Here is a 15,071-nt window from a genome sequence, read left to right on the forward strand (position 1 = left end):
AATCGGACGAAAATATATATGGGAGCTATATCTAAATCTGAACCGATTATCTGGAAACTTAACACACTTCATTCTGGACCTAATTCAGTACCCCATTCCAAATGTCGTGTGAATCGAAAGATATATAGGGACTTTGGTGCACCATTTACTTTAAATCGGACGAAACTATATATGGGAGCTATATCTAAATATGAAACGATTTTCTCGAAATTTGGCACACATCATTCTGCATCTAATTCAGTACTCTATGCAAAATATCGTGCAAATCGAATGATATATAGGGAATTTGGCGCACCATTTAACTTAAATCGGACGAAACTATATATGGGAGCTATATCTAAATCTGAACCGATTTTGTCGAAACTTGGCACACATCATTCTGCACCTGATTCAGTACCCTATGACAAATTTTGTGGAATTCGGAAGATATATAGGGACTTTGGTGCCCCATATACCTTAAATTGGACGAAAATATATATATGGGAGCTATATCTACATCTGAACCGATTTTCTCGAAACTTAGCAAACGTCATTCTGGATCTAATACAGTACTCTATGCCAAATTTCATGTGAATCGAAAGATATATAGGGACTTTGGCGCCACATTTCCCTTAAATCGGACGAAAATATATATGGGAGCTATATCAGAATCTGAACCGATTTTCAGGAAACTTAGCACACGTTATTCTAGGCTTATTTCAGTAAGCTATTCCAAATTTCGTGCAAATCGAAAGTTATATAGGGACTTTGGTGCCACATTTACCTTAAATCGGACGAAAATATATATGAGAGCTATATCTAAATCTGAACCGATTTTCTCGAAACTTAGCACACGTCATTCTGGATCTAATACAGTACTCTATGCCAAATTTCGTGCAAATCGATAGATATATAGGGACTTTGGCGCCCCATTTCCCTTAAATCGGACGAAAATATATATGGGAGCTATATCAGAATCTGAACCGATTTTCAGGAAACTTAGCACACGTTATTCTAGGCTTATTTCAGTAAGCTATTCCAAATTTCGTGCAAATCGAAAGTTATATAGGGACTTTGGTGCCACATTTACCTTAAATCGGACGAAAATATGTATGGGAGCTATATCTAAATCTGAACCGATTATCTCGAAACCAAACACACTTCATTCTGGACTTAATTCCGTACCGCATTCCAAATTTCGTGTAAATGGAAAGATATATATGGACTTTGGCGCCAATTTACCTTAAATCGGACGAAAATATATATGGGAGCTATATCTAAATCTGAACCGATTTTCTCGAAACTTAACACACGTCATTCTGGATCTAATTCAGTACTCTATGCCAAATTTCGTGTGAATCGAAAGATATAAAGGGACTTTGGTGCCCCATTTACCTTAAATCGGACAAAAATATATATGGTTGCTATATCTAAATCTGAACCGATTTTCTTCAATTTCAATAGTGTTCGTCCTTGGGCCAAATAGGTGGCTTCTGCCAAATTTTTTTTTTTTATAGAAAATCATTCATATATTTAGATTTTCCTATAAACCGGAAATGCGCCATTATTATGATACGTGGGTAGTTTTGTTTTCTAGTTTATTTGTCTTTTGTGAAGGCGGCACTTGTGGTCGTGCTAATGTGTTCCATAAAAGTGACACAATTTTCCAGGAATTTTTGAGCACACATCTACAGTATGTGTGTCCCCACATGCAAACACACTCTCTACTGAGCATTACTTTGGCATTAACATCAAACGACGTACATACATAGATATCATTGTTGTTTTTTTAATCAGTTTTTCTATTTTCCACATCTCTCATCTATTAATTTTTTCTCTCACATATATATTTTTTCGTTTTTAAAATAACAACATAAAGTTTATTAACGAAATAATATTGACATGTCTACTCTTGGTTTTTTTTTTGTTTTCATTTCGCTTTTTGTTTTTTTTTCTAATTTTGTTTGTTCACATTTTTTGCTTTTGCAGTTCCTTACAGCCAAGGCGCCAGCGTTCTACAAACGATGACGCAGGTGGTCGTAGCAGTCACAATGTACTGCCCCACTATTCCAATTCGATGCGTGTGCGTAAAACAGGCAATGGTGGCGGCAACAACAGCAATGGTGGCACCAGTCTGCCAGTGCCACAGCATACGCGTGCCGCCTCAACACCATCACAAATCGAAAACGTCAGTGGCAGCCGGGCCAGTGCCTTTGGCAGTAAATCGGACGCCATTGACAATGATCTGCGTCTAATTAAACCGCTCGAAAAGAAATATCAATCGACACTGGATACGACCAGCATAGGTCGCGATGATATGCTATTGACAACAACGCCGCTGGTCAAAGGTGGCGAAGCTAAATTATCGTCGATGACGGCGACATCACCGACCTCCAAATCGAAAGCATCATTACTGCAACGTGAACAAAAGCGAGCAGCCTCGGAGAGTCCGACAAAAACTAGCCACAGCAAACGTAGCCAGTCGATGAGCAGTGGCGAGAAACCATCGGCCCATTTGCAACATGTCCACCAACAGAAACGTAGTCTGGATGTGACAAGTACGACAGCGGGGAAACAGCATAAGGCGGGAGGTAGTAGTGGTGGTGGCAGTGGTGCAACATCGACGACCTCCACACCACCAGCAGCTGCTGCTGCTGCCAGTGGCAATGCAACAAATATTTTGCCCACGCAAGAGTTATTGGCTCAGCTGTTAAAGGGTTCCAGTGAAAAGTTGTTGTCTGAACAGCGACAGCAAATGTTCGCGGTAAGTTTTAGTTGTAGAATGGCCAAATATATATTTTTGGGGAATTTATTTAATCATAAGGGGAGATAATTATTTTTATTCGAGTTTAGGTGACGGACAGATTTCTTGGAAGTTTTGGAAATTCCTTATTGCGAAATTTGTCTGCCATAAATCAATATTGACCGTTTAGTTAATTGAATTTGAAATTAAATATAATAAATTGAAAAAGCTATAAACCTGGCTAAAGGTGATGTGTGGAAAAGCGATTATATCATTATCGATTATAGAAAGCGATATTTTGTCTAAAATAAATTTGAGATTATTTTTGAAGAAATTAGATTGTAATTTATTGTGGACCTCTAGGTAACTCCTTATAATTTAGACCTATTCGAACCTATACATACATTATCATAAGCTATTCATAATAACCTATATGAACTTCTAGTGTCTTTCTTATAATATTGTTAAACCTCAACAAAAAGCTCCCCACAATCTAGATGGACCTATAGGAACTAATCAGACCTCTAATCAGAAAACTCCACATGAATTATATGGACCTTTAATGCACTTTTCATAACATAGAGGTTCGCCTACAGGCTTTTTCATACCTATTCGGACCTATAGGTTACACCTCATAACCTCTCGAAAACTTCTCATGGATTATGCGGACTTTGGGGAACCAATATGGGCTTGCTCACACCTATTCTGACCTATAGGTTACACCTCATAACCTCTCGAAAACTTCTCATGGGGTATGAGGACTTTGGGGAACCACTATGGGCTTGCTCACACCTATTCTGACCCATAGGTTACACCTCGATAAGATCTCACAGTCTATGCGGACCTCTAGGGAATTTATAACAACGTATTAGAACCTCTACATAAACTATATGGATTTCGTAAAACTTCCGAATAAATTTGTCTAACCTATAGAGACCTAATCAAAATATTTTCGAATCGGTTGATTTCTAAACCTATAATCCAACCTTTGCTGACCCTTAGAGACTTTGCCATAAACTGTTTATACCTAAATAAAACTTCTCACATCCTATTTCAAGCTCCAGAGAACTCCTCATATCTTAGACAGACCTCCAGGGGCTTTCTCATAGCTATTCGGACCTCTCGATAACTTTGCAAAGGCCTTGCGGACCTCTAGATCATTTCTTATAGCCTATTAGAAATTCTAGATAACCTATTCGAACATCTACATACCTCTTAATAACTGCTCATAAGACAGATGGATCATAATATCTCCAAATAATTTATTCTGACCTATAGAGACCTACACAAAACCTTTTCGAAAAGGTTAGTAGTTCCGCATAGCCTTTGCAGACTTCTAGAGACTTTCTCATAAAATTTTCGAACCTAAACAAAACTTCTCAAATGCTATTCCGACCTCCAGAGAACTCCATAGGTCTTTTTGGACCTATATGGATTACTCCTCATAACTTCTCAAGGGCAATGCGGCCATCTAGATGCTTTCTAATAACCTATTCGAACCTCTAGATAAATCCTCGGAACCTATTCGGACCTCTACATATCTCTAAATAACTTTTTATAACTAAAATGGCTCTCTTAAAACGCTTTTTCTGACCTAGAGATTCCGAAATCCTACGGATTATAAACTCATAACTTATAACTTCTCCTTAACTTCTAATAGCCTATGCGGACCTCATAAGAGAATTTCTATGCGGACCAATTTCTAGGAACACCTGTAGATAACTCCACTTTATATAACCTAAATAAGTCTTATAATCTAAACATCTTTATAATTTACCTCTATATAGCCTATGCCGTCCTTTAAATAACATCATAACCTAAATAATTCTTACAACCTAAATGGCGTCTCTTAAAAATTCTTAATAATTATAGCCTTTTCGGACCTCTACATACCTCTTTATAGCCTATGCTGACCTCTAAATAACATCATAACCTAAAATTCTTAATAATTTATTCTTACCTATAGAGGTGTACCCAAAAACTTTTCGAAGCGACTGATTAATCCTCATAACCTATGCGGACTCTCTTATATCATATTTGAGATAATTCGTCAGTATCTTAAACGAACCTCTAGGGTTCGTCACATCTATTCGGACCTAAAGATTACTCGTCATAACCTCTCGAAACTAATCACAACCGTTAATGACCTATTCAAACATATAGATAGCGCCACATATATCTTATTCGGACCTCTAAATAATTCTCAGAACCTAGAATGGGTCTCTTTAAGCTTCCAAATAATTTAATCTGGCCTATAGGTGCTTACCCAAAACCTTTTTGAAGCGGTTGATAAACTCCCATATGCCAAACGGACCTCTAGAGACTTCCTCATATTTCCTATAGAAACTTCCACATAACCTAATCTGACCTCTAAAGAACAATTCATAAATTAGATGGGCCTCTATAGCACTCCTGATAAAATAGATGGCCCTCTAGTGGCTTCATAACCTCTCGGACCAATAAATAATTTTACATAGACCTCTGGATAAGCGGATTTGTATAGACGTACCATCACATCAACCGTGGTATTTATGTTAAATTAATTTAAAATAATATTTCCATAGGATACACCTGGGAAATTTAAATCCTGGAGTTTGGATTTTAGAAAACTTTTTTAATATTCAGATGTTATTTAAACTTCTCTTTTATTTGCATTTAAATCATTTCACATAATACCCAGCTTTATGCGAAAACTTTCATAAACTTAATTCTCATATCATACGTAGACAGGATCTCTTAAAACTTCTTAATATTTTTTTCTGACCTATAGGGTCCTACCCAAGCCATTTCGAAGCCGTTGACAAACTCGCATATTCCAAACAAACCTCTAGAAACTTCCACATAACCTAGTCTGACCTCTCAAGAACTCCTCCCAAATTAGATGGGCCCCTATAGAAATGCTGTTAAAATAGACGGTCACTAGAGGTTCCTCATGCATATTCGGACCAATAAATTACTCCTCATACCTTCTCATAGCCTATACGAACCTCTGGATATTTCTCCTGGATATTGATATTTCTCCGCGGTATTTATGTTAAATTAATTTAAAATAATATTTCCATGTGGAACGGAATTTGATATGGGAAATTTAAATCCTGGAATTTGGATTTCAGAAAACTTTTTAACATTCAGATCTTATTGAAAACTTCTCTTTTATTTGCATTTACATCATTTTACATAATACCCTATTGTCTACTTCTCTCGTTTACCCCATTCTCCCCTATTTTGTACCATGTTCTAGTACTTCGAAAAAAATAAGCAATAACCAGCAACAGGTCCCGCTACAAACAGAATATACAGATTTATTGGCCCATCTGTTCTATTTTCTCTTGTAATATTTCTTGTTGTTGTTATATTTTGTTTGTTTCCCATTTTCATTGCTTCATTATTTCGCAACTCTTTTTTATGTGGTTTGACTCGTGCCACTGCTTTTGCTTTCGGCTCTCTTTGTAATTCACAATTTGTGGCAATTTTTCAACCCCAGCATGAATCGCAGGCAATTACACACGTGAGTGTTGTTGTTGTGTGTTTGTGGAGCCAATTTTTCGGTTCATACTTTGTTGTAATTGCTGGTCGATTACATTTATTTCGTTGTGGTTTTTGTTGTTCTTTCTCTATCATTTATGTTTCATACTTGAACAACTAACCAGGCAACCAGTCAGCCACTCTCTCACGCACACACACACTCAGTGCTTTTTGTGCAATTTTCCATTACGTTACGCATGTTGCTCACCTATTTGTTTTGTTTACAGCAAACAAACAACAACAACTAAAAAGTTTTTACTCTGTTTCTTTTGCCCCATTACATTGGGTGCTGTTCAATGTTTGTCTGTTAAACACCAAAGAGAGTTGGAATGGGGTGGAGGGGTGAGAACAACGCAGATAGTGGTTGTTTAATGTTTTCTAAGAACTCACAAATCAATTAGAGTGAGGAAACAAAAGTATAACCACAACTGTGAGAGTAAGAGAGTGTGAATCGTTGAGGAGAATCATAGCATTTCTTGTCTAGACACGAGACACGTGTGTGTGGTGCACTTTTTTTGTTTGGATTACTCGTTCGTTTGTCGTGTATTCGTTTGGGTGTTACATGTTGTTGTTGCTGTTATTCTTGCTGTTGTTGGACTATGCCCCAACATTATAAGGTGTGTGGTTGGATGGATAGATGCGTGCGTGCTTGCTTTAATTTTAAAGTGGTTGGTTAGCTGTTTGGCAATTTAAAATCATTGCATATGGTGGATGGAGTGTCTGTGGGTCACTGTATTCTTTTTTTAATGTTTTCCTTTTCCTCTCCTTCAGTTTCAACACAAGGCCACTCACTAGCTGGCAAACCAAATTTATGTATAGTATTTTGTTCAATTTTTTGTTTTCTGTTTTCCTCTTTATTTTGTCTTATTCTATTTGAACAATGTTTACTTTTATTTTGACATTTTCCTTTTGTTGGGTGTATGGTGTGATGCTAAACCAACAAAAGAGAGAAAGGAAAACTTGAAGAGATTTTTTTTCCAAAAAAGCTTTTGTCAGAATGTTTTCTCTTATACTGTAAAGCAGTGTTCTGTTCAAAAGGGTTGATACTTGAAAAAAAGTGTTTATTTAGATGTTGGCTTTGTGTTTTAATGGTACAACACCGGTAACCATGATTCCAAACCGATTTACAATTGAATTCAGGGATTGAGAATAAATATTGTGTCTATAGATATAATTGTTAGGAACAGAATTTGAATGTTTTTTATTAAACATTTAATTTTTTTCTTAGTTTTTGTTTTTTTGTTTTGATTGATTTATTCTATTGAAGTATTTTTTCTACATAAAAATTGAGCAGTGAATATTTTTTTTGATATAAATAAATTACAATTTATGAAATAAATATTCAAAATCTTGAAATAAATATTAACAAACTATATTTGTAAAATACTCTCTCTGAAAAACCCCCTGAGATTGATTTTTTTGTTTACATCAGAAACTGATGTTGATTTTTTCCTATAGAAAAAATTATTTTTTTCTAAAGAAAAAAATAATCTCAGGAACTAAAATTGATTTATAGAAACAAAAAAATCAACCTCAGTTCCTGATGTAAACAAACAAATAAATCTCAGTTCTTGGGGTTATTTTTTTATGGGAGCTATATCTAAATCTAAAACGATTTCCACGAAACTTAGCACACATCATTCTAGACTTAATTTAGTACGCTATGCAAAATTTCATGCAAATCGAAGATAACATAGGGTCTTTGGTGCACCATTTACTATAAATCGGACGAAAATATATATGGGAGTCATATCCAAATCTGAATCGATTTTCACGAAACTTAACACACATCATTCCAGACTTAACTCAATACCCTGTCCCAAATTTCGTACATATCGAAAGATATATAGGGACCTTGGCACACCATTTACCAATCGGATGAAAATATATATGGAAGCTACATCTAAATCTGAACCGATTTTTCCCAATTTAAATAGGTTGTGTGTTTGGGCCAAATAAATGAGCTGTGCCAAGTTTCATCCAAATCGGATGATGAATGCGACCTGTATTTCGTTTACATTTTACATCAACCGACGGATGGACGGGCATGCATAAATCGACTCAGAAGGTGATTCTATGCATATTCTCAAATGGAACCATGTGTCTATCTCGATTCCTTTTGCCTGTTACAAACATATGCACAAAGACATAATACCCTGTACCACAGTGTGGTCAAGGGTATAAAAAAATTTAATCCCGTTCCCTGAAGTTTTTTCTATAGAAAAGATTCAATCCCATTTCAAAAGGTTTTTTTCTATAGAAAAAAATCAAGCCCATTTTAGTAGACTACTTTTTTTGAAAAACAAATTCAACCTATCTTTTTTTTCTTATAGAAACAAATCGAGGTTATTTTTTTATAGAAAAATCACTCTTCTTAAGAATATTTTTCCCAAGATTTTTGTCATTGGAAAAAATTCATCCTCTGTTTCTGAGGAGATTTTTTCTATAAAAAAAATTACTTTAGTTTAGATCGATGAAAAAACTGAAGAGTTCTCTATTTTTTAGTAGACTACTTTTTTTAAAAAAAGCAAATTCAACTTATCTTACTGACGACATTTTTTTCCTATAGAAACAAATCGAGGTTATTTTTTTTTATCGAAAAATCGCTCTTCTTAAGAATATATTTCCCAAGATTTATGTCATTGAAAAAAATTCATCCTCCGTTTCTGAGGATGTTTTTTTTTTCTATAGAAAAAATAGCTTCGGTTTAGATCGATTAAAAACAAACTGAGGAGTTCTGTATATAAAAATCATTTTCATATGTTGAAAATTATTTTCAAATCCTTACTCTTAGTTGTCCACTGCGTATACTTTATAACGTAAATCATACGCCCTAGTATCTAAGGAGACATTGATAGTTTTTCAGTTAATTCGGTTCAAATTTCACCATTTTTTACTTTGTATGTGTCCATATTAATATTTGTATAACTATTTAAATTATCTAACGAAAACTATTTTGAAATATGAGGTGGAGAACCGCATAGAAATTAGCACATCATTTGCTATTACAACCTAATGTACAGCATAGCAATTAACTTAATTCAGTCATTCTATATCATTAACGGAGTGTATAAGTATTTAACACCTCTGTGGCAGTGGTAATATATATTGATTTTTATATTCACACAACGGCAGACATTTAAACACATTCACACAAACACACATACAACATCACACATGAGCACACACATGATGTCTTCATTACAAAACCTTATCCCATTACGAGCCGTAGTAGTGTAGGTTATGAATGCATATTGCCAACATTTGCTCAATCAATGTACGTTTGTTTTTCTACTTCATGTTCTGCCCAGTCTTCGTCAATCAACCATTTGTTTTAAGTTTCTTCACCTCAACTAGACGGCGAAATTGTTTCGATCATTGTTCGGTTTTTTTTCCTTGCCACCATAAAATTCTCATTAAATATCGTTGAAACAGAAAAAAACAAAATGAATGAATTATTCCAATGAGATCCAGCACCACCAAATTGTAATTTTATTTCACACCTCATCTAGAAGAGGAAGAATCTGAAAAGGGAATAAAAATCAGGAACATTTGCCAAAACTAAACAAACAAACGAAAAAAGCAGTGATGGGTCACAATAACAAACAAAATAAATAGCTTCATTACAACAAGCAACCATATTCCGTATGTCTTCATTATGGCTAGATCCCCTCCATTGAGGCGATAACAATTGTTGTGTGCCAACATGTGTGTGTTGCTGCTACTTCTTCATTTTTATTCTATAAACAAAACAAACAGACAAAGAAAACCCCCAAAAACCGAAAATGAAGAAGAAAACGACAGCCAACAACAACACTAATCGTGCCGTATGCAATTTCCCACTTGTCGAATGCAAAATCTATGGCAGGCGGTATGAACAACAAGCCAATAAGAACAACAACACCAACAAATCACAAATATAGAGCAGCAACAAAAATAATAACAACAAAACAAACCAAAAAATAAACAATGGAGAATTGGCTTCACTGTTGGTGCAAACTAAATAGGAGAGTGAGAGAGAGGACGCATGAGAACAATGGCAAACTGTTGCTACTGGCACATAATGCTCATATGACTCTTTGTATCTCTTGCTCTCCTGTATAAAGGAATTAAACCACATTGTTGGTAATACAGGCAATGGGCGTTCATGTGGGGGGACTTTATGGAGAGTTCTAAGAAGAGAGTAACTGTGATAGAGAAATAAACAGTTGGACTGTAGGCAAATACTCTTTGAAATCTCCCAAAACAAAACAATATTATATTGGCGCATGTTTAAACATAATGAGATAAAATAATAACGGATGGGATGCCATGGTGATTTATAGCAAAAAATCATTGGATAATATTCTACGATTTTTATTGGATGAATAAAAACTTTAATAGAGAAAAATTCGAACTCTGTTTTTTTCTATAGAAAAAATAAATCATCAGGAACTGAGCTTGAATTTATTCTTTAGAAACAAAACTCAGGAACTCAGCTTAAATTTGTTTCTACAGGAAAAAATCCTTAGGAACTGAGCTTAAATTTTTTTCTATAAAAAACATCAGGTAATGATGTTGAATTTTTTTCTATAAAAAATTCTCAGAATCTGAGTTAATTTTTTTCTATAGAAAAAATCCTCAGGAACTGAGGAACTCAGGTTAAATTTTTTCCAAAATTTAAATTTTAAATTTTTTTCTACACTCAGGTACAATTTTTTCTATAAAAACATCAGGTAATGAGATTGAATTATTTTCTAAAGAAAAAAATCCTCAGTAACTAAGTTGAATTTTTTATAGAAAAAATCCTCAGGAACTGATTTTGAATTTTTATATAGAAAAATCCTCAGGAACTGATTTTGAAATTTTGCTATAGAAAAAATCCCCAGTAGCTGAGTTTGAATTTTTTCTATATGAAAAAATGAACTGAGTTTTAAATTTTTCTATAGAAAAAAAACCTTCAGAAATTGAGTTCAATTTTTTTTATAGAAAAAATACTCAGGAGCTGAGTATAGATTATAGACAAATTAATCCTTAGGAACTGAGATCGGATTTTTTTCTATAGAAAAAATCCTTAGGAGCCTAGTTCGAATTTTTTCAATAGAAAAAAATCTTCAGGAGCTGAGTTCGATTTTTCTTATAAAAAATAACTTCAAAAATATTCTCAGGGGCTGAGTTCAAATTTGTTCTATAGAAAAAGTCCTTTTTTTAGAAAAAAGTCCTTCAGGAGCTTTTACATTTTTTTTCTATAGAAAAAAAATCTTCATGAACTGAAATCGAATTTTTTTCTATAGGAAAAATCCTCTGAAACTGAATTTTAATTTTTTTTGTTGAGAAAATCCTTAGGAACTGAGTTTGAATTTTTTTCTATAAAAAAATTCTCGAGAACCAAAATTGAATTCTATAGAACTGGGTTTCAGGAACTGTGTTTGAGTTTCTTTCAATAAAAAAATCCTCAGGAACTGAGTTTAAATTTTTCTTTAAAGGAAAAATCCTCTGAAACTGAGCTTGATTTTTTTTCTTTAGAAAAAAAATCTTCTGGAACTGAGCTTGAATTTCTTTCTATAGAAATGCTTAGGAACTGAGGTTGATTTTTTGTATAGAAAAACTTTTCAGGGAATGGGTTGATCTTTTTTCTATAGAAAAAAACCTTCGGAGCTGAGATGGATTTTTTTTTATGGAAAACACTCTCAGGAACTGATGTTGTTTTTCTTTTTTTTCTATAGAAAAATTTTGTCCTATAGAAAAAATTATCAACTAAGGATGATTTTTTTCTATAGGTAAAATTTATAAACTAAAGTTGATTTTTTTCTATAGGAAAAAATTATCAACTAAAGTTGATTTTGTTCTATAGGAAAACATCATCAACTGAGCCTGGATTTTTTTCTATAGAAAAAATCATCAACTGAGGTTGGATTTTTTCTATAGAAAAAATTAACTGTGACCGAATTTTCTATAAAAAAAGAACTGTGGCCGATTTTTTCTATAGAAAAAAGTACAAAGGCGAATTTTTTCCTTAAAAAAAGACAACTGTTGCCGAAAGAAAAAGCATTAGCGTCCTCATTTCTGGATAAAAAATTCCATCTTTATTTTCTAAGGATCTTTAATTAAAAATTTCGAACATCCTGTTTTTTTTCTGAAAATAAATATCCTTAGAATGGCAACCCTAAACTCAAAGCAATTCCTGTTGCTGCTAACATTTTCACCAAAGAGAGTTATGACCAACAAAGAGTAAATCATCCTTGCTGAGAGTGTGAGTGGAACAAACTGTTTTTGCAAAGTATAAGACAATTTTTTGTGGATGGTTGCTGCTGTTGCCACTGTTTTGTTGCCCGAAAACAAAAAATAAACTTTCAGTAGTAGTTGTACATTATTAGACTGTAGTAAATATAAAATTTTTTCCATCGACAGCAACACCACCACGACAAGCAGCAGCCACAGCCAGTAATCATATCGTCAGTCATTATAACCAAAGCTGAAAGTAGCAACGTCGTTGTTGTCGTCCGTTGCCGTCGACGGTATATGAAATCGAGAAAACGGAGAAAAATTAAGAAAAATATAGAATTTTCATGATTTTGTTGTGAAGAAAAAGAAGAAAATTTGTAATTTATTTTTTTGGGAAATTAAAGTAATGATAAGAAAAAAAATTAAAATAAATTTTTAATTTTTATTTTCGGAAAAAATTTTAAAGAAAATGTTTTGAAATTTGAAATAAAAAAAAATGCTGTGGTGGAAAACATAAAAAATTTGTTTTTTTTTCTTGTGAAAATTATTAAATGAATTTGTGAGAGTGAGAGAAAAAAAAATTGTTTAAATGAAAGAAAAGCAACAACAACAACAAGTACACATTGCATACATTTGTTTAAATGAATGGCGAAAAAATGAAAAATAAAACAAAACATGTTAATTGAAACAAAACGAAAAGAATTTTCTTAAGCGTGTGTGTGTGTTCGTGTGTTTATGTCTATATCCATGTACATATGTGGCATGTGCAAGTGGGCCTCCAGCCGAAATTCCCCAAAAAAAAAGAAAATATTATTTTCTTGTGGAAAATGAAAAATGTGTGCCACAGAAAAACAAAATTAATCTATGAAAAAAATTTAAAAAAAATATTAAATTATAAAATATAAAAAAACCAAGTGATGGAAAAAATTGTATAATTTTTTCTTTCAAGAAAGCCAGTGTAAAAAACAAACAAAAATTGTTTTCCATACTTTTTTTTCTTTTCGAAAAAAAATCTATCTGTCTAAACTCATCTCAGCCATGCAAACATCCACCTTTTTGAAAACTTCCTCTTCTTCTTCACACTGTTAAGTATTTCTATGGATGGTTGGTCTACATAAATGTTGTTGCTTATTTTCTTTTAAGTTTTTTATTTTCATTCTTTCTCTGTTTTCCAATTTAATAATTTTCAAAAACCACAAAAAAAACATTATTTCCAACGTAGTTTTCTTGTTGTTGTTATTATTATTTGTTGTTGTTGTTTTCTTTCCTTTTTTTGGTTCTTTATATCCCATTATGTACACACACTAATAATTGCACCTGCGTATAATATTGTATGTGTATCATAAAAATACAGCTTCTTTCCTCATTATCCTTGCCGTTTTCCCCCCTCTATATTAAAATTTATTTCCAGTAAGGATATACATATGTGTAAGTGTGTCTGTCTTTGTGTTTTTAGCCACTACATTAACATATTTCATTTCAAACTTTCCCAACTGTTAACATTTTATCACAAACAAACAAAATTGAAAACTTCTATCTCTCATCTAATACACACACAGTTCTCATAATACGGCATTCTTATACTGTCAGTCGCACATACGCACACAAACAATTGAAATAACAGTAACACACAATACTCCCCACATACCCAATGATAGTGTTGGAGTATAATACCCTACAACTCTCCCACGTTCTCTTTCTCTGTAGTCACATTGAATAAATATTTACTTCTCCCGTTGTTTTGGTGGGGGAAATAACAGTAGCAGACATTGCTCTCAGTGATAGTGGGAGAGTATAACCCATCAATTCTCCCCCCGTCCACACTCTTATTTCACTAATCACATTGGGGCCGTTACAGTTACTCCTCCTTTGTGTGTGTGTGTGCAAATAACAGCATTTTATCTTTGGACTCTTCTTCAAAAGAGAGATGTGTAGAAGAGAAATGCTGCTTATGTTACTTTTTCAAAGGTGTTAGTTTATAATGGCTATTGTCTTTGTTTTGTTTTTGTTTCTTGTAATTGTTGTAAGTTTGATTAAAAAAAGGAAAGACAACACAATTACTGTTCACATGATTAAAATGAGGTAACTGGGGATGGATTTTTCAAACAATGGTAGTGGAGTTTTTTTGTCTGTTGAATATGGGAGTGATGAGGGTTGAAAACCCCTGTTATGCATATTTGTGCGTTAAGCTGGAATAATTTAAATAGTTTCCTATTTTGGAATTAGGGGTAAATAATTAAAGGTGTTTTAAAATACTACCCAAGCGAACATTCCTCTGCGAGTAAAATGTAAATATATGACAAATGGATAAAGACATGGAGGTTCCAAATCATTGTGAAATGCTCTACCTTTTTAAAGATTCACGGAGATAATTCAAAAATCTTTACTCTTAGTGCAAAGGTGTGAGATAAGGCTGGGTTTTTGGAAATTCGTGTTAGAACGATACGAAAAAGTACTAAATATGGTACCATTTGTATTTGGCGCACCTGAGCTAGAACTCCGAAATTTGGGTTAAGATCATTGATGGAGTTTTGGATAGATGTACCAAAGGGGTTTTGACCATTCGAACTATAAGTATGCGAAAATGTACTAACTTAGTTATACTTTCGTAGCATGTGAA

The 15,071-nt window shown here is 33.6% G+C and overlaps 1 protein-coding gene across 1 annotated transcript in view; it reads left to right on the forward strand.

Moving 5' to 3' along the window:
- LOC133337523 (uncharacterized) overlaps positions 1–15,071 on the forward strand; it is a 93,288-nt gene that overhangs the window by 33,588 nt on the left and 44,629 nt on the right. The window contains exon 4 of the mRNA XM_061545742.1: positions 1,969–2,743. Within this exon, the coding sequence (XP_061401726.1) occupies positions 1,969–2,743 (775 nt within the window). The remainder of the gene's footprint in view (positions 1–1,968; positions 2,744–15,071) is intronic.

Source organism: Musca vetustissima, unplaced genomic scaffold (assembly GCF_032173495.1).
Source record: "Musca vetustissima isolate MV318-11 ecotype Yass unplaced genomic scaffold, APGP_CSIRO_Mvet_v1 utg71041, whole genome shotgun sequence".
NCBI classification, from domain to species: domain Eukaryota; kingdom Metazoa; phylum Arthropoda; class Insecta; order Diptera; family Muscidae; genus Musca; species Musca vetustissima.